This window comes from Mixophyes fleayi, chromosome 8, assembly GCF_038048845.1.
Source record: "Mixophyes fleayi isolate aMixFle1 chromosome 8, aMixFle1.hap1, whole genome shotgun sequence".
Classification (NCBI taxonomy): domain Eukaryota; kingdom Metazoa; phylum Chordata; class Amphibia; order Anura; family Limnodynastidae; genus Mixophyes; species Mixophyes fleayi.
Window position 1 is genome coordinate 112041744 of NC_134409.1, and position 20091 is coordinate 112061834.

Consider the following 20091-nt stretch of genomic DNA (forward strand, 5'->3'; position numbering starts at 1 on the left):
TGAAACTGGACTGTGTGGTGTGTTGGTACTTATCTGTCTGCACGGCTGGGGATTGACTGTCAAGGCCCTGATAGTCCATTTCTCCTGGTGAGCAGATGTTACAAGGGGCAGATGCTGGTCCAGATGCTTGCACAGCTCTCAGTGGACCTAAAGAATCATAGTAAATTGAAGCTACTCCTTGCTGTCTCTGAAGAATCTGTCCCTGCTCTAACTTTACTTATCTTTCTATCTCCTTAGAACTCCCACTGTCCCTTATTGTCCATCATCTTAATTTTCCACCTATATTTTCCCTTTATCTGAACTACTGTCTCTTCTACCTCCAACCAGTCTTTGTCTTTTCCCTCTCTAGCTCATCTGCTTCTTTCCCTTCTGTTCATTTAAAAGCCCAGACTGCCTCTTTTTCTGTCACAACTACCAATTGCCTGCTGCTCCACCAAACTGTGTGTCACTCTCTTGTTCATAACTATCACCTATTTCTTTCTCTTTCCTCTACTCACATCCATAACTAACTAACCTAACCTTACAATCCCTCTTTCAAATGATAAGGCCCGTTAGTAGTAATTGTTTGGTGATCATATATAGTCACCAGACAATAACACCCTAGACCGGTGGTTCCCAAACTGTGTGCCTAAGCTCACTTGGGTGCCTCGGCGATCTCACAGGGGTGCCAGGGCCAGTGGTAAGCAAGATGGGGGAACTACTTGGTAATTATTTTGGCTTAGGGGTGCCTTGACAAAATTAGTGAGACCCTAAGGGTGCCTTAAACTGAAAAAGTTTGGGATCCACAGAAAACATTAAGGTGCCTAGGATGGAGGAGGGATATTTTAATGCACAGATCTACCCCATCCGGACATCTAAAATTTCAGAGGCATCCTCATTTGAAATAGTAGAGTCCTTATTTCAAATAAAGTGCCCCCTTAGTAGTTATTGTCTGGTGATCAGACAAAAATACCCTACACTACAGAAAGTTTAAAAGAAGTCTAGAGAGGGGGGTTATGATGCCTAAATCTCCTCTATTCTGGCTTTAATAAACTCATGGTAACCTCATTTGATGCAAAATGGTGCTTTGTTGGGCTACTCATATTGTACCTCCCCAATTTCTGCATTTCATTCAAGACAAACTAGCAGAAAACAAAAGACGAATTATACTTTTCAATATAAAACAAAAGCAGGGCATGTATTCAGTGAATCGAGGCTGCCAGTCGCTTGGGGTCTGTACTCCCCTAATCAGAAATTGGAAAATGTAGACAAAAAACACACAAGAACCACTAGATCGTGATGAAAATAGTTCTATTAAACTTATACAAATGTAATTCTCAAAAGATCCGTGGATAACAGATTAAAATACTATATTTATTCACAAAATAACATAATATACATGTAACAAGAGCTCTTGTATAAAAACCTTTAGTAAGATACCATTACAATCCATATGGCCAATTGCTAAATTAGTAAGACATACACTGCTAAAAAGCAATTTAATTTATAACTATCCTGCAATTCTGATTGAAACACAGAGATTGTAACCATCAGATGTTTTCTGGCAATTATCTCATGGACACATTTATAAATTATATTGCTGTTTTTGTGTTGCATGTGGCAATCTTTCTTTCTTTTTTTTTTTTTATACTTTTCTAAACTGCAATAGGAAAATTATAGAATTTGATTGGCTGCTATGAGCAGCAACTTAATGTTATGTTGCACCGGTTTACATAAATATCCTCCGACTCTCTTTACAGAACAGTTGCTGTTCACATTTGTTATTGCACAAACTAAACTGAAAACGGGGCCAATAGGGTGTAGCCTTTCTTTTTAAATGACTGATATTTGAAAATAAATTGACGGCAATATTAAAAGGTGTAAAAAGACTTTATTTATGAATTTTTAAAATGACAAAGATAAACAGAAAGATTAAAAGAGAACTAGGCAGCCGATGACAACCTTCAAAAGTTCTCCCAAATGAGCCCAATAGGGTGCAGTTTTTCTTTTTAAACAACTGATACGAGAAAATAAGTTGACAGCAATATGAGAATGAATAAAAAGCTTTTATTTATGAAACTTTAAAATGACAAAAAGCAATAGAAAGAGTAAAAGAGAATTAGATAGCCAAAGACAACTGGATTTTATACCTTTACAAGTCCAGTAAAAATAAATAGTTTGATAACATTACAATTTCTAGATGACTATTTTTTTGTCTATAAATAATTCTATTAACAATATAAATATAGTTTACTTCCTAGCACTAACACATAAATCCTAATTTTGATAGCTGCAATACCATCTTAAATAAAACCTGTGTGTGTGTAAATGACACAAGACACATGTCTATAAATTTTATATACACAGTAAGACATGCATACAATCATTTGGCACCAGATATCAATAAATCGGTAAACATTTGACAGGTAAAAGCTTATGCACAATTCCTCCTTTGTTAAGTACAGGCTAAACAGCTGATTATACATCTCTGTCACCTAGGGAAGGCTCTTTAGCTCCTAGCTAAACAGCTTACCCTGCCTGGAAATCTCTATTACTAACACCCACGTTGGGGCTGTACACTGAGATATGCTGGAGTGGGTTAAGCTGGGTACACACTACAGAAATTTTACATGCGACCGATGTTCCGATCGCTCGGTCCATGGACTGCATACACACTAGCCTTTTTTAGGACAATAAAGGGAAGAGCGGACGTCCCTTTAGCGACTTTTTACAGCCATGTTGTTGTGAGCAATGACTGTAATTTTGTACTCACTGTTGTGGATCGATCGGAGGTTTATACACACTACACAGCGGAAACGAGATTGGAACAAAAATATTAAACGGTACGACCAACCAAATGAGGCGACAATCGTCCATTTGGGCAGACTTTCGACCATTGTGTCACTGCACACACTGACCCGATTTTTGAACCAGCGGTCGTATGTCGGCTGATTCAGCTGATTATTGGACGAAAACCGTGTAGTGTGTACCCAGCTTTAGAGGCCACTAGGGAAGGTGCAGATGGGTATGCAATGCTGTCGAAATACAGACGGGGGCGTGACATTTTTATTGCCCAATTTGAATAGCCCATACTTGCCTACCCTCCCAGAATGTTTGAATGACTCACAAATTTCAGGTAGATCTTCAGGACTCCCAGGAGAGTAGGCCACCTACTGGATCTTGCCCGATCTTGCAAAGTGGGCAGGGCCGCTATGACGTAATTTCCCAAATCGCGTCATTACGCCCCTTGAACTTCCAATAGCCTGTACTAAACAAAATAAGCCCTGTTACAGAGGTGATTTCATGTGCCTATGAATGTCTCTCCCAGATCCCAAGACATTGACTTGCCTTACCTTGTAAAATGTCATTTTAGCAGCAAGGCTTTTTTTTTTTTCTATTGGTTTACAAATTTTACACATACATCTTAAAAAGAGTTTATAACCCTGTTGATTCCTCTCTGTAATATATCTTATTCAACCTATGTGAAATAGAAGTAAAGTCTACATTTTCCTCCTTGAGACTCACAACAACATGATAAAACTTAGAATTTAGTCAATGTGCTTTGTATGGTATGTTTGACTATGATCTGATCACCTTATTATTGTATTAAATCTATCTCCTGCTCATTGATTAGATTTTCACAGCAAGAGATAAGGATGCTGATCATATGGGAGGCAGTGTCTGGTCCGCTGGTGTGAATATGATCAAAAGGACAGGGCTACATGTGATAGGGGTAATGTTATAATGTGTGGAAGGGTATGGCGGCAACCAAGAAGGAACAGGGTCCCAAATAGCATAAAGTAGTGATGTTAGGCTCCTGTCACACAGAGGCTGAAAGATTGCGATGCTAAACACACTTCTGAATCCAACCAAGTTCATACACACAGATTGTTATATTTGACAAGAACATTTTTTTTTACAGAAACCTAAGACCGTACAAAACTCTAGTATTTGGAAATAAAATGTCAATCGCTGAAGAACCAATAAGTTATCTGCTCTCTATCTGTGTACATGTTTTCAACGGAGTGTTTCTCACTCTGGATCTGCTAACACTTCATGTTTTCCACATCTCCTTCCACGAGCACAGGGATATTAATTAGCAAGTGGTACTAATTATTTCACCTGTAATACTGAGAGAACGCGTGGAAAAGGTGCACCAGGAGAAGTCCCTGAGGTCTGGAGTTAAGTCAGTGGACGACTGTCATCAAGATAAACAAAATTGTGCGCATTATAGACTGTTAAAGTGGAAAATATCCCCAAATATGAGGAATATAATAATGTAGTTAACTTGTTAAATTCTGGGAAACTCTCTGCATTTTCCAATGTTTAAAGAACTATGGCCTGATTCATTAAGGATCTTAACTCAAGAAACTTCTTATTTCAGTCTCCTGGAAAAAACCATGTTACAATGCAAGGGGTGCAAATTAGCATTCTGTTTTGCACATATGTTAAATACTGACTGTTTTTTCATGTAGCACACAAATACTTGATAGCTTATTTGTACACTGAAATGTAAGGTTGATATTTGTGTGCTACATGAAAAAACAGTCAGTATTTAACTTATGTGCAAAACAGAATACTAATTTGCAGCCCTTGCATTGTAACATGGTTTTGTACAGGAGACTGAAATAAGAAGTTTCTTGAGTTAAGATCCTTAATGAATCAGACCCATAGTCTGTAGAAAGTATAGTGTTTTACATTCAAAATTTAGTCATTCATCACCTAAAGATCTTAGCATAAGAGATGATCCGATGAACTGTCTGAAAGATCTCAAATGGGAGTAAAACGGCCCTTCATTCAGGGGTTTCTAAAATTCCTTTAGAAAATATGACCCACCATATATGTATTAACAAGTGTTCTACTGTGTAATCTAAGAAGCACGGCATTTACACCTTTGTTTGGACAGGAATTAGCAAATTAAAGTGTACATATCGCCTACACCACAGTGGTGGGAGCCTATGACGTTGCTAGTTAACAGTGAATGCACAGGCTGTATTGTCATTAATATTGATTCAGTCTAGAAATTGGCTGCCTACACTACATTGTGTCTAGGTGACAGGCACACCATAACAATGAGCCAAATCTGTGCTCATTGTTACCGGACTATTTATGTGTCTTGCTGCTACAATGGTTATTTGTATTTTCAATAACTTGTAAAACATTTTTTTTTTTTTAAAAAAAAGGACTGAAGGCACATTACATCCAAGTTACACATAAGGTTTTGAAATGAGTCACAGTGATTGTTAAATGTTAACGTTACAATAGCTTCATTTAATATCTATATCCCTGTAAATCACAGTGCACAAAAATGTGCAATGACAGTTTATATATATATATATATATATATATATATATATATATATATATATATATATATATATAAGAAAATAGCCTTTTAAAATGAGTTTTTCCCCACTAATTATAGCAGAAAAAAAGAGAGTCCCCCTTTCTGACACAGGGTAGAGAAAGGATGCCTTAAACAAAGCTAATATTTCAGATCAAAGGTAGAAAAAGTCCAACAACAATAGTAGGATCTCTATTGTTCTGCAAATAAGGAATAGGGTCTACCTGTATTCAAAAGATCATTTCAAAGAAGTATAAAGATTGGCAGTACATAATATTATATGGGAGCTGGCAAACTATGTCTGTTCCATTGCACCACTGTGTTTAGAGAAAAGCAAAATGGCTGTAATAAAGTACTAGGGACCTCTGACATTTGTTCATGTGATTCAAATCAATAACACCAAAATCCCAGAACTTAAACTCTAACCATTAACTAACAGCAGCACCACATTGCTTTCACAAAGATCAATAACATCCAGTTACGCTGATCATGTCATTACGCGTCTCAATGCAACTCCGTACTTTGCAACCTACATATAATGGCGCTGTTTCTATACCAATGGCAATATTTGGATCTCTTATTGCATAGTGCAATATTAGAAGTTCTACTGATTGTAATTGTATGCTTACTAGCAGAAATGGGGATGATGCTCCCTATCTTTAATTAACACATGAAAGGACATAGAGTAATGCAATGGCCATATTGAATATGCCATTTATAATGTAAATGATTGAGACTTGAAAAACAATTATTACAAGAGATAAGTCCTAGTTCCATAAATTGACATCCTATGGGGTAGATACTATTACTCCGATAGAGAATACCCACAATATACTCACCAACATACAACTTGCACAGACAACAGCCGAAAGACAACATATCATAACTGTGAATGCTAAAAGAAGTGGTATTTATGGAGAGGAATATGTGCATTGGCTACAGGACTTAAAGGGTAAATTCACCTAAAATTTAAATTTACGTTACGCATAAGACAGGGAATATTGCTTCAACATTCCACTGTGATGTCTCCCGATGTCTGGTGTTGTCTAGTCACTCCTGCCAGCAATGGAGATAATTTACTAAATGCAAAACAGCCGAAAATCTGTATTGGTTTCACAGTGCCCATGATTTGTGCACCAAGATTTCTGCTAAACCCATAGGATGTGATAAAGGGGTGTATAGTGCACATTTGTAAGGACATTTCTTGCTGCGCAGTGGGAGAAGGGCGCATGGCCATTTTTAGTCCACAAGTAATTCCCATTTTGCACCACCTCAGATCTGACAGTCTTGCAGTCTCACCCTATATGACTAATTGGACCAATCATTTGTAGGCTCAATTCGAGAAAGTAATAAAAAGCTCCACACACAAAAAAGTGACACATAATAAAAAAAAAGCCCCATTGCACATTATAAATGTAAAGTGTATTGTCACTCTAGCTGCTTTTATGAGAAAAAAAAAATCAACCTCAGTTGGAGTGAGGAAAGCATGATCAGACCACGGCAGACCCTGGCGTACCTGCCAGATTGGGTGGACCGCCAGAAAGGAATATTCCATGATAATGTATAACACATGGAATTAACCTTTAAACTTTTGACCTTTGTTTGGCTATAACATGGAAAAGTGTTATTGCTACTGCAAGTGTTACTTGACTTTCCCTGCAATTCCCGGAAAATAAATATGGATGTGGGAAAGGTGTACATTAAAAGAATGGGGGGGGAAAAAGTAGAAAATAAATATATACCTCCAGTTATTTAGTACCAATTTTTGTATATGCAATAGTTCACAACCCAACTCTTGTCAAAATGTGTAGGGTTTTACTATCAGCACATAGTGCAAGCATTGGTGTCCACTTTGCCAAGACATTGTTGTGCATGGTATCTTTAGAATGTATATAGTCAGGGGTACGCTTAGGATTAGTATTACTTACGTTATGCTAACTGTAACAAGCCCAAATATAACCTGATTCACAGGCAAAGAGTACATCAAATGAAATATATAGAACAAGTTAATGAAGACGTAAATATGCAAACATTTAAATAGTTAGGCAATTAGGGTCTTAGTTAACGTTACAGAATACTTGTAAAAGTTAAATTGCTTGTCACCCCCAATTCTCTTCCATTAAATACCTGTCCTAATCCACTTCCCAGCATCCAAAATCAGTCAACAGTAAATTAATTCACAATTGCGTTGATCCGGAATTCATGTCAATAAGGGAATAAAAGGAAGAAACACATTTTGGTGTAATTAGTTAAGGGACAGCAATTTAGCAACTCTACAAAAAAAAAAGTTGATTATCAAAGAGTAAAAGTGACAACAAGGCCTGAGTGAGTCATTTTTTTAAAGAAACATTTCTTTGATTTGTTTTTTTTGTTTTTTTTAAGGAAGCGTTCCACGCTTCCCCTTCCATTGACACCCCTATATGAATTAAGTATTGTATCTCGGTAATCTAGAAAGCTGTACAAATGTATGGCTCTATGTAACGTGCAGTAGTTCTCTTCAAATATTGTCATACCTCTGCTGTAGACAAAGGTTCCTATATTGAAGACAATAAACATTTCACAGTGCATTCCCTGGGCAGGTTCTCCCAAGTGGTAACAGTATGCCCAATTCATAATGTAATACATACAACACATACATCTCAAACTTTTAACTAAAAATAATAAACTGGCCTCTTGACATATAAACCACAATGAACACAGCTTATTAGAAACAAATATTAATGTTAAAATAGCTCTCACAACATGGAGTCACTAGAGTTTTCTACATTCTCTGCAGTTTGAGCCCTTTGTGTAGCAAATGTGTAAACACAAACCTCACAGGAAACACACACGATGCTTAGACAATATACATAATTTTAACATTGCAAGGCCAAGCTTGTGAACTCCAGGACTGTCCCAGTTTTCTCTCTCTACTTCCGGATGTCCATTAAGACATGTTGAAAGATTGGTTTCAGAGTATTGTAAACCACACAGCTGTTCTCGGAATCTTGTATAACCTACAAAAAACAAGTATATGTTACAGTTAGAATTAATGTTATGCAATAACAATTTCTACAAATTAACTGCAAATGAATAGTATTCTTGAAGGACTAATCACTATATTATTTACCTGCAATTTGCTGCAAAAACTTACCAGTACAAGATGTGCCTGTAATTTGCTGCTAAAGCCACTGCAATGCTCACTGAAGGTGTCTAGTCTATAAGGTAGGAAAGTTCTACGTTGGGAGAGCAACACGTCCCTTCAAAATCAGACTACGTGAACACATATATAACATATATATAATATACGTAGGGGACTGGAGACCCGTTCAGTGTCTAATCATTTTAAAACTCATCACTCCTGTAAACCAGAGACTATCAAACATTTCTGGGGTATACAGATGTTTGAAAGTAGCTGGAAAAATAGAGATATTGAAGGCTCTTTGTCCAGAGCAGAAATGAAATGGATCTTTTTATTGAAAACCTTGGTTCCTAAAGGTCTTAATGTGGACTTTGACACAAATAATCATGTGTGAAACATCATCTTTCTAACGTATGTGAGGTAGTTGTATGACCTTCATTATTTAGGAGAACAATGTATGGGGGAGTGTGGTATATGGAAACATATATTAAATTGGTTGAGATAGGGAGAACTAGAACATGTTTTTTTTATATGGAAATAGAATTGTACCCTTAATGGGAAAGATCGTTATCATTAGGTGGGGATCTAAATGGACAAAGAGAGATGCTTATTAACATTATCCTAGAACCCTATATTGTAGAGAATGGTATATATCAGTAATGGACATAGAATTATTATTGAGACCTTTTTTTTATATTTTCTTTCATTTTTTTTGTTTTCCATGTATTTGAGAATTTATGAAGATGGTTGAGATGCGAGACCAATGAAGAAATAGAGATGGATTATGTCTGCACTATCTAAGGAATCATGTTTAATGCTTACTAATGCAACAAACAGGAAGTTCGTTGTTAGATTTTAATATATTTTTATGTATTTTATTGTAAAAGTACATCACTGTTGTTTTATTATTGAGGATAGTGTAGAGGACATTTGTTTAGAAGGCAGGTCGGATGATATGTATATGACGGATATTAAGACCTGAATAGATGTGATGACCAATGAGAAGAAAGACTTTATTAATGTCAGCGGGATTCACAAAAAAGGGAAGTTTATATGCTCACCATGGTTACTAAGATCTGATCAGGTGTATTTATGAATGGGATAAAATAACTTTATTGAAACTTCTGGGATTCGCATAAGCGAAAGTGCTTGATCGGAGTCAAGCCTCGTTCCCATGAGGGAAACAATTATAAGATGCCGGCAAGTTCGGACTTACATTTAGCCTTGATAAAGACTCGCACAACAGAGTTGAAACGCGTTGGGTATTGGATATCGGCCCGACCTCCTGGGAATCCCATCTTTATTGTTTGAATGCCATTCATTCAAAGGAGTCCGGTACGAGTCCATACATTATTATCATTATTGCTGGATGATTTTAGATTTTTTGTTTTTATATGTACATTTTTATTTGTGGAGTGTTTTTTATGTGATTGGTGCACAATAAAACGATAATGCACTAGATCCCTCTCTTTTCTCTCTGATTCCATGGTTGGTGGAGTTTCCAGCTGGCATAGAGGGAGGAAGTGTTGATCCTTAGGTGTCTCCAATTAACATTTCACGGTGGAAAGAGGAGTTTTTTGGGACCATATGAGCTTGGGAGCTCTACACCTCATTATAGTGACTTATTACACTATCATGTTCTTTGTTGTTATGAGCTTGAATTTCAGATTGTAAGACAGTTTCATATAGAGGAAGAATTCCACAACGTCAAGTGATTTTGGAGAATTCATTCAATCCCTTGCGTGCTAAAGAGTTAGCGCCAATGTACGTGTATATATTTTTTTTTACTATTCACTGTGTTAGAGGCTATTCACTGTGTTAGAGGGAAGTGGATCCTCCTTACATGTCGGCTGCACATTCAGTGGAGCACCATACTGATCAATTTTAATATTTTTTATAAGGTAGGCCTGGACAACCCGTGGCTCCCCAGCTCTTGTTAAACTACAAGTCCCACTATAGTCTGCCAGCTATTGGCTGTTTATCGGCTGACGGGTTTTCCACAACTGGAGAGCCACAGGTAGTCCAGACATGGTACAAAGCAAAGAGTCCCTATAGCACCCTCTTTGTCTGCTTGTCTTGTTTTATTATTGTGATTATTCCCAATTGTAAAGCTTGCTGGCACTATATAAATAAATATTGATAATAGTAGTAATAATAATAAATAAAAAATAAACAAGAAACATGTTGTAATATTAATTCAATATAATTTTTGCGAAGAGACTCTTGGACACATCATGAATGGGGGCATCACAAAGGGACCTCCCTAGCGGTTTTGGAGTGCTGGGCTGCCAGATACCCCCCTCCCAAATAAACACTCAGCGCCACGCATTCACCGCAACAGTGAACAGGAAATACCTCCCATTTAAATTGGAACTGTGGGGAGGTATAATTTCAATATCAAAGATAAATATGTCTGCCTCTGAGTATACTATTTTTAGTACAGCACAAAACAAAAACCATAAAACTCCCAAGCTGAAAGGTTTAATAATTGATAAATGTTTAACATGTGGACTAAAATAGTTTTCGTTGTTCTACTAATTATCTCTGGATGTATTTTTTAGAAGAGACTGAATAATGAACTTACTAACTATCGTTTATAATGTGTCGGTGTGCTACAAAAACTTCTGGGCTGGCTTCCAGATCCTTTGGGCCAGAGAGGAATCTTTAGTTAATGTAACTCGTATGCTTTGTCTAAAGTGTTTGTTTTTTTTATTTCCTGAGTATAGTTTTGTATTCCAAACAGCAAAGATTTTATTCTTCAGTGGTCTTAATAGCTCTTAATTTAATCAGATTGCACGATTCGGGCTTTATAAAGTATGTAGTAAAAGTACAAGATCTCCAGCGGTCAAACCCCTTTTTCATACAACATTTCCAGATGTTACCACCAGCAATTCCCCGAACACAGCTTATTAAAGGGCTGGCCAACCTGTGACTCTCTCCAGGTGTTATGAAACTACAAGTCCCAGCATGCCATGTCTGCTAAGCAGCTGGCTATCTACTGGCAAAGCATGCTGTGGCTTGTAGTTTCATAACAGTTGGAGAGCCCTGAGAGGTAGGGTGAAGTTACTGTGGCCGACATCATCACACAAACAAAAGTTGAGCAGACACAGGATGTCTGGGCATCAGGTTTTTTATTAAGCTCTACATATTGTTTTATATTATAAGTATTCTGTAGTGCACTGGGAGTTGAGTTTAATAACCAGACTTCACTATGTCAGTCTGTTCTGATGCTTTGAAGCAAATTTGAGCACAAACTTAGGGCCTGATTCATCTTCTAACGCTATGTGAACGCAACTTGCATTTAACAAAATCGGACGTAACTTGTACATACGCCCATATTCAAATACAAGGGGATCTCAAGAAACGTTTCCATTTGAATATGGGTATAAGTACGCTCTGTCTATACATTACTTTCTGCATACATACAGACAGACAGAACAGGCTGCAGGATACAACATGCATCTGTGCAATATGAAGTCCCATCAGAACGCATGCCAAAAAGATTTTTTATAAATTTAATTTACAACTATTAATACTATAATCAATAATATATATGCAAAAACATTTTTTTTCTTCATTACATGCAATACATATATCAGGATGCTCTTAGTGTGTACTGTAGAAACATTTTTTATAGTTTCTCTTACTTGCAAACACACAGTAGGTTGTCAGTCAGCACTTAAACCTGCCCTGTAGCTGGTGCAAGCGATAGGGCTAAAAAATACGTAGCTAAGATTCCCAGAGCTAGAATCGGCCGAATGTGTGTGCGCTCAACCTTGGCACGGCCTTACTGTACATTGCCTACCTGCGCCCGCTCCTTCCCAGACCCGTTACGCCCTTTAAGTCATAGACATAGTCATTTGTGTTCGGACTAGAATTGGATGCAACTGTGGTCACTGGTGTAAGGTCTGTTTCTGAGCGTGCGTAGAGTAATTTCATGCAAGATACGTTATGCAACCAGATTTCCGTTCGGTGATGAATCAGGCCCCGAAAGAGGAAATTGCGCGGAATCTCAGCTGAGGTGATACGGAATGAAGGAGCAACAGGGTAACAGCTCTCTCAGGTGCAGTGTTTAAAGTTTGACAGTAACATTTTGTAACCATTAGAGTTTGGAAGTGCTGGTTGAAAGAGGATTTAAGCACCAGAGATCTTATATAGTTACTGCATTATTATAGAGATTCACAAGAGGCTCAGGTAATCATCAACATCACCACTAATGGCTGTCAGTCAATACCATGTGTGTAAAACTCTATGGGAGAGATGTAAATGTAGATTTATAAATAGATAATGATGATGATGATAAGACCATTCCGTCAGTTAATGTGTTGTTTATGGAGGTATAAACCACAGTCTCAGATGCTGCTCCTGAATGTTGCGTAAGTAAAATCAGGCCACTGGGATGGCCACGGCGCGGCTTATTTCGTTTTCATGCTCATATTTAGTGATTATGCCTCACCAATGGAAGTTATCGGCCAGAGAGGCTTTGTATTATTCAGAATTAATCAGATAAATAGAACAAAATCATGCCAAGTAAACGATACACGTACCACAGTAGGTCTGCCAGAATGTTTCTCCATGGGAAGCATGCACCTACAGCCTGTAGGATTCTTTGGGGTGTATTAAGCTCGCACTTGTTGGAAACAGCATGAAGGAGGATTAATCTGATCTGTGCGCTTCACTTAATAAATTACTATATTTGTCCTTTGCCGTACTTCTCACAATAGTGCAGCCAGACAACTACCTCTCTCTGCGAGGTTCTTAAACCACCTAGTAAAAGGCAGCGGAAGGAGTGTGTGACTGGGAGCAACAATGGCAACGTGTGATTGGTCCTGCCGCTTACACACAACTGTCTCAGCGCAGGTGATAAAGGAAACAGCTCCAGCTGATGGGGTGGGTGGGCTGTACTACCACCTTTTACTAAGTGGTATTGCAGCTTTAAAAGTCTGTACTTGAATAGTGCCTGTTTCACCACTAAATTGATATTTGAATCTAACTATTTCAGAGCACATCCCTTTTACATTACATGTCCAACCAATACACGGTAGAGTAACACCTGTTTTTAATCACCCATTTAATGTTCTTTCCTAAGACTTCCATTCCAATATTGCAGTCACTGTTGCTCACGAAACATCAGTAAGTTGAACAGTCTTCTACTGCAGATCCTATCAAAAGTGCCCCAACAAACATGCTTCTTTTAAAGTAATTGATGCTTCTTCTTCTAGCCATGGTAGACAAAATATTGGGAAACAAGGCCTGCCTGACCCTAAACATTATAGGAGATTAATTGCTCATTACCTATAACTTTTGCTCACCAGCTATACTGCTCACCACCACCCCTCCCCATTGACTCTACTCCTCCATTGTCTTTGCACCTCTTTCAGTGTCTCTAAATCTGTTGGTTGAGCCCACGCTAATGAGCACAGGTATCAGTCTGCGCTGAATATAGCGCTTGCACCCCAGTAGCTGTGTTGAGCGTTTGTTTACTGTATTTTACGGTTATAGCCTGTACTGTCTTATTGTCTGCCCTCTGTATGGTGTTGTGGACCTTATATGGTGTCCTATAAATAAAGATTAAAAATATAAGTAACTTGGGGACTATGTAGAAATACTTTCAATATACTTTGTATCCCTCACTTACTCCTGACAGTTATGTATATTTGTATGCTTACTGACACGCATTGATCGTTCTCTAAAAACAGTGTAGCGTTTTTTATTTACCCCTATGTATTTTCCTGTGACCCCAGGCTGGAGTAATATAACTAAGCTGTCAGTATTACATCCAGCATTTTACTACAGCTGAGAGTCTAGTTCATTTTGTGTGTGGTCTGTGGACCGAGCCAGCAGCCTGACATACACTTCCTTCATTGCTTCCACCATAAAATGGAACTTGAATAATTCTAACTTTGTAACTTTTTGGCCTAAAATGTTGCATTAAAAATATAATACAGCATGGAAATAACTTTAAATAAGACCGAAAAAGCTGCTCACACACAAAATAGTCCAAGCAGACTGTAGTGTATTTAATGTCACACTTTTGGAATCTATTAGAATTATACATTTGTACCTGGCTGACATCAATATTGTACTTTCGCTTAAGAACAGACATCTACACAAATCCATTATTCAGGAATTCTTAACACAAAATAGCACAACATACTCTGAAATGTCAAGTAAATGTTTTAAAAGGTTAATTATGAATAAATAAAACAAAATAATTCATTATATAACTATTCACTAATTTTGATAAGATACACTTATAGTTTCAGTAAGTCATCTCAAAAAATCACATAATTATTTGTGTTAAAGTGTAATTTTTAATAAATTGATATGCGTATATCTTTAATCATCAGTTCATTGCATTTTACACTATAACTTTTCCTCAAAGACACAAAACTAAGATTACTATATTAAATAAAATATCTTTCATTCAGACAGTCTCTCTCTCTGTCTTAAGCTACTTTGAATATTAATTAGAATCTCATTTATTATATGTAAAACTTAATCTACATGTAAAAACTAGATTTGCACATATATTTAGTATAAACCCATTGTTGTATTCACAAGTCATATGTAAACACAGATTTAAACAGGTTTCCACACTGAGACAACACACATTGATTATGGGAACCAGGCCCCGATTAACATTCTGAGATAGACTGGCATTTATGTTCAAATATCGTAATAATAAGATAAGTATTAAGTAAAAGGTTTAGAGTCTTGCCACTATCATATCTGTTGTTGAATCCTTATTACTGTAAAACTAAGTATGACTTCTCTAATTGTAATATTTATGTTTACGAATTACCTGTGATTACTTGACCAAAGTTTCAGATGTCAACATTGCCTGAAAGACCAAAACAAAGACGCCATTTCATCCACCCAGGGAGACAGAATTTACTGCATATAATAATTAACTTCCTTTCGGAACATTGTAATTACTTATGTATATCTGTGAACTGATCCCTTTGTTCAAATAGTATAAAACTTCAGTCTGACTTACTATGGTGAGAGATTTCAGTATTGAAACTGTCAAGCTAACGTTGGGTGTGCCTGCGTAATACCATATTTAAATTAATGTTGTATTAATAAATGTATTTAGATTCCCTTTAAGCAACTGGATTGGGCAATCAATTTTTTTCCACTTTATTAATTGATTGGAGACCACCTGTTTACAATGTAATTGATTAACTGATTTCAAGATAAATACACATATCTGTGAGTGGTCCCATAGTTGGTTGGTGTATTTGCAAACAAAAGCTTCATAGTGAAGATCAAAGACTATCCAAAGCAAATTCAAGAAAAGGTTATTTAAAAGAACCAATTCCAGGGAAGGCGATTAGATATTTCACATTCCCAGAGTATTGTCAAGTACACCATAAAGAAATAGAGAGAATATGGCACAACTTGTCTAGAAAAGGCCGTCCTCCAAAACTGAACATCTGGTCGAGAAGGGCCATTGTAAGTGAGCTCACCAAGAGGACTAAGGCAACTCTGGCAGAGTTACAGTGTTCCATGGCAGACTTGGGAGAAACTGTCCAAGGGACAACAATAGCCTGGTGCTATATAAATCTATGCTTTATGGGAGAGGCCACGATTAGCATTTTTTGGCCAATACGCTAGGGTCTATGTCTGGTGCAAGCACATCATCCCAATAGCATTATCCTTATCGTGATGCATGCTGGTGGATGCATAATACTAGAGAGGTGCTTCTCTGCTTCAGGGACTGGGAAACTTGTCAATATAGATGGGGACATAAATGGAGCAAATAGACAAATCTTGAAGCAAACCCTACTGCAGACTACAAGAGACTTAGAACTTGGGAGAACCCACATCAGTATAAACATGGTATTAGGATGTTTATATTCAGCCTATCGGAAAAAGGGGGGTATGGAATTTAGTGTTTTAAAAGGTAGGAAAACTATTACTGTTCATCTGCCATGGACTGACAGCACTTGTTGGTAGTTTTGCTTAGTCACAGTTTGAAATCACTTTATGCAAGTCCCTAATATAACAGATAGTACTTAACTATTTAGACAGCTTATACATTTATCCTTAAATAATAAGATTTACTTATAGAAAGTGTGACCACATAACTTGCATTTTAGGAATATTTGCTCTTATCCCATAATGTTAATAGTAAAAGTTAACAATTCGTTCACATTTTAGGACTGTACCTTATTATATTCAGACTATCTTCTGTTCTATCTTGCTAGATTTCTGCCATATCCAATATATGGCACCTAGTAAGCTAACTGATAGATGGCACTGTCTATCGCTCTGATTCACCAATCGGAGCGATTAGAGGTCTCTACACACTGATTGGTGAATGGTTGATTCACCAATCGGAGCGATGAGAGGTCTCTACACACTGATTGGTGAATGGTTGGAACTATTCACCAATCAGAGTGCAAGAGACAGTGTTAGACCACAGAAAGGGTAAGGAATTCATTTGGATCACCACCAGAGCTCTGGGGTCTGTATTTTATTCTCAGGGACTGGCTGGGGAGGCAGAGATCTGAGGTCTGTAAAATAAAGCAAACATAGGGGGAAGGGCTGCATTACAAAGAGACCCGAGATGTGGGGTCTGTATAGTAAAGCCACCACAGGCCTGGGGTCTGTATAGTAAAGCTACCAAGGACTGTGGTCCATGTAGTAAAGCTACCATAGGTCTGGGTTCTGTATAATAAAGACCACCAGATATTTGTGGTCTGCATTTTATCATGAGCACAGATTGGGGGCTGCATTATAAAGCAACAAGATATTTGAGGTGGCCTGTATTATAAAGCCACAAGATATTTGGGTGTCTGCATTTTATAGTTGCCTACAAAACAGGATTAGCATCAAATAGTAGTAACCAGTATGCATTGTGTTTTAACTAGTTGTCATGGCAATTCCTCTCTATATTGTTCAGAGCTCGCTATAATGCTCTCTGTATTGAACAGGCATCACTAGAATGCTCTCTGTATTGTATAGAGGTAACTAGAATGCCCTCTGTGTTGTATAGAGGTCACTAGAATGTCCTCTGTGTTGTATAGAGGTCACTAGAATGTCCTCTGTGCTGTATAGAGGTCACTAGAATGTCCTCTGTGCTGTATAGAGGTCACAAGAATGCTCTCTGTATTTTATAGAGGTAACTAGAATGCCCTATGTTGTATAGAGGTCACTAGAATGTCCTCTGTTCTGTATAGAGGTAACTAGAATGCTCTATGTATTGTATAGAGGTCACTAGAATGTCCTCTGTGCTGTATAGAGGTCACAAGAATGCTCTCTGTATTTTATAGAGGTAACTGGAATGCCCTCTGTGTTGTATAGAGGTCACTAGAATGTCCTCTGTGCTGTATAGAGGTCACAAGAATGCTCTCTGTATTTTATAGAGGTCACTGAAATGCTCTGTGCATTATACCTAATACTACTCACCTACATTATCTGCATATGCAATTTGTATTTGTGTGAGCAACACCACCATCACTCCAAAAAGCTTGTCTAGAGGCCATACCTCATTTTGCTATGTCCATCACTTCCTATATTCAATCCATGCACTTATCATTCCTGGCTTCATCACTGTACCATCTACTGACTGACATTTGCCAAACTGATTTCCAATAACTGTTTTAATAAAGGTACCCATACATGGTGTGATTCCTGCAGCCAATTAAATGTATTTTGTACCTACAGTAATTGGCTGCAGATCACGAGTTTATCTTTCCAAAAGGAAGATTGATTCCAATCAACATCTAATTGAGATCTTTCAGATATTGATTAGGAATAGCAGAAAATGTGTTTGGCTGATGACCACATCCGACATGCGCCACCACAATTACTATGGCCGGTGAACACCAAATGGCTGGAGCTTTCTGGTTTGACCACATGTGTTAAGTGCCTGTATTTGGCCATGTTCTGTTACCTTAATGCTCCAGCACTCAGACATTAAATTGAGTGCCTTTCATCATCAAACAACTTTAAATCATTTTCTTACCTATTTGGTTAAGTATAAATAAACACACTACCTGCTGTGTACACAGGAACAATTACAGATTGAGCTATTAGCTGTATTCATATCATATTGCCCTTTGGACTTGTGGACCATCATGTTTGTACTGCTGTTTCATTGATTTTCTTTTCTGTAGTCTTTATAAATCTACCATTAATGCTTTCTGATCTGCCCAGCACCTACTTTTATCATTCTCCCGTGCTACCACCTCACATTCTGGCGTCATAAACTTCTCCCATGCTGTGAAATCACTGCCTCAACTAATTAGACTACTCTTCAAAGCTGAAAATAATCACCTCTCTATAGGAAAACATGAAATTGTCAGTCTTCGTTCCCATGTGGGTAACTCTATCCTCTATTAACAAACCCTGCTTCTTCACAACATCTTTACTTCTTCATAAGAAAACTTAGCATTATTCCTACATACTACTGTCACGATTACACCCTCCACCAATACCTGTTATTGCACAGAAACCAGCTGATCCAAATACTATTTTTTCCTTCTTCGGACAAGTGTTTTTCCAGATGCCCAAAACAATCTGAAAGGGGATTCATCAGAGAAAATGACTTTACCCCAGTTCTCAGCAGTCCAATCCCTGTACCTTTTGCAGAATATCAGTCTGTCTCTGATGTTTTTCCTGGAGAGAAGTGGCTTCTTTGCTGGCATTGCTGACACCAGGTCATCCTCCAAAAGTCTTTGCCTCACTGTGCATGCAGATGCACTCACACCTGCCTGCTGCCCTTCCTGAGCAAACTCTTCACTGGTAGTGCCCCGATCCCGCAGCTGAATCAACTTTAGGACACAGTCCTGGCGCTTGCCGGACGTTCTTGGGTGCCCTGAAGCCTTCTTCACAACTACTGAACCTCTCTCCTTGACGATCCGATAAATGGCTGATTTAGGTGCAATCTTACTAGCAGCAATATACTTGCCTGTGAAGCCCTTTTTGTGCAAAGCAATGATGACTGCACAGGTATCCTTGCAGATAACCATGGTTAACAGAGGAAGAACAATGATTCAATGCACCACCCTCCTTTTAAAGCTCCCAGTCTGTAACTAACTCAATCACTGACCTGATGTCAGTTGCTCCTTTTGTGGCAGGGCTGAAATGCAGTGGAAATGTTTGGTTTGGGATAAAGTTCATTGTCATGGCAAAGAGGGACTTTGAAATTAATTGCAATTTATCTGATCACTCTTCATGACATTCTGGAGTATATGCAAATTGCCATCATAAAAACTGAGGCAGCAGACTTTGTGAAAAATAATATTTGTGTCATTCTCAAAACTTTTGGCCATGACTGTAGATTGGGCCATTATTTACTGTATTCATAATTTATTGCCCTTTGGACTTGTGGACCATCATGTTTGTACTCCAACCTCCATTATATTCTACCAATTTCTTAAGGCTCATAGAACTTGCTGCATGACAACAGAGTAATGTAATGCATACAGATCAAGAGATTTAACCATTTCCTTATGAGAGGGCTGCTAGTTAGAGCAGATGTACTTGGGCCAGCTGAATTGCACTCTTTATAATGGTGCTGTTCAACCGATGTCCCACAGTCTTTTGTTACCTGCAGCTTTTCAGAACACATCAATCAATTTAATTGTATGACACACAAGCAAAAAGTACCTTCAGTATTCACCTGTGTTTATTA

At 37.8% G+C, this 20091-nt stretch overlaps 1 protein-coding gene across 3 annotated transcripts in view; it reads right to left on the reverse strand.

The window, feature by feature from the left end:
• Window positions 1-5343: 5343 nt before the first annotated feature.
• The window catches only part of PTPDC1 (protein tyrosine phosphatase domain containing 1), a 64084-nt gene continuing 49336 nt past the window's right edge, over window positions 5344-20091 (reverse strand). For all 3 annotated transcript variants that reach the window (XM_075183186.1, XM_075183185.1, XM_075183184.1), the window contains one exon: window positions 5344-8319. In XM_075183186.1, coding sequence (XP_075039287.1) covers window positions 8233-8319 — 87 coding nt within the window. In that variant the 3' untranslated portion in view covers window positions 5344-8232. The remainder of the gene's footprint in view (window positions 8320-20091) is intronic.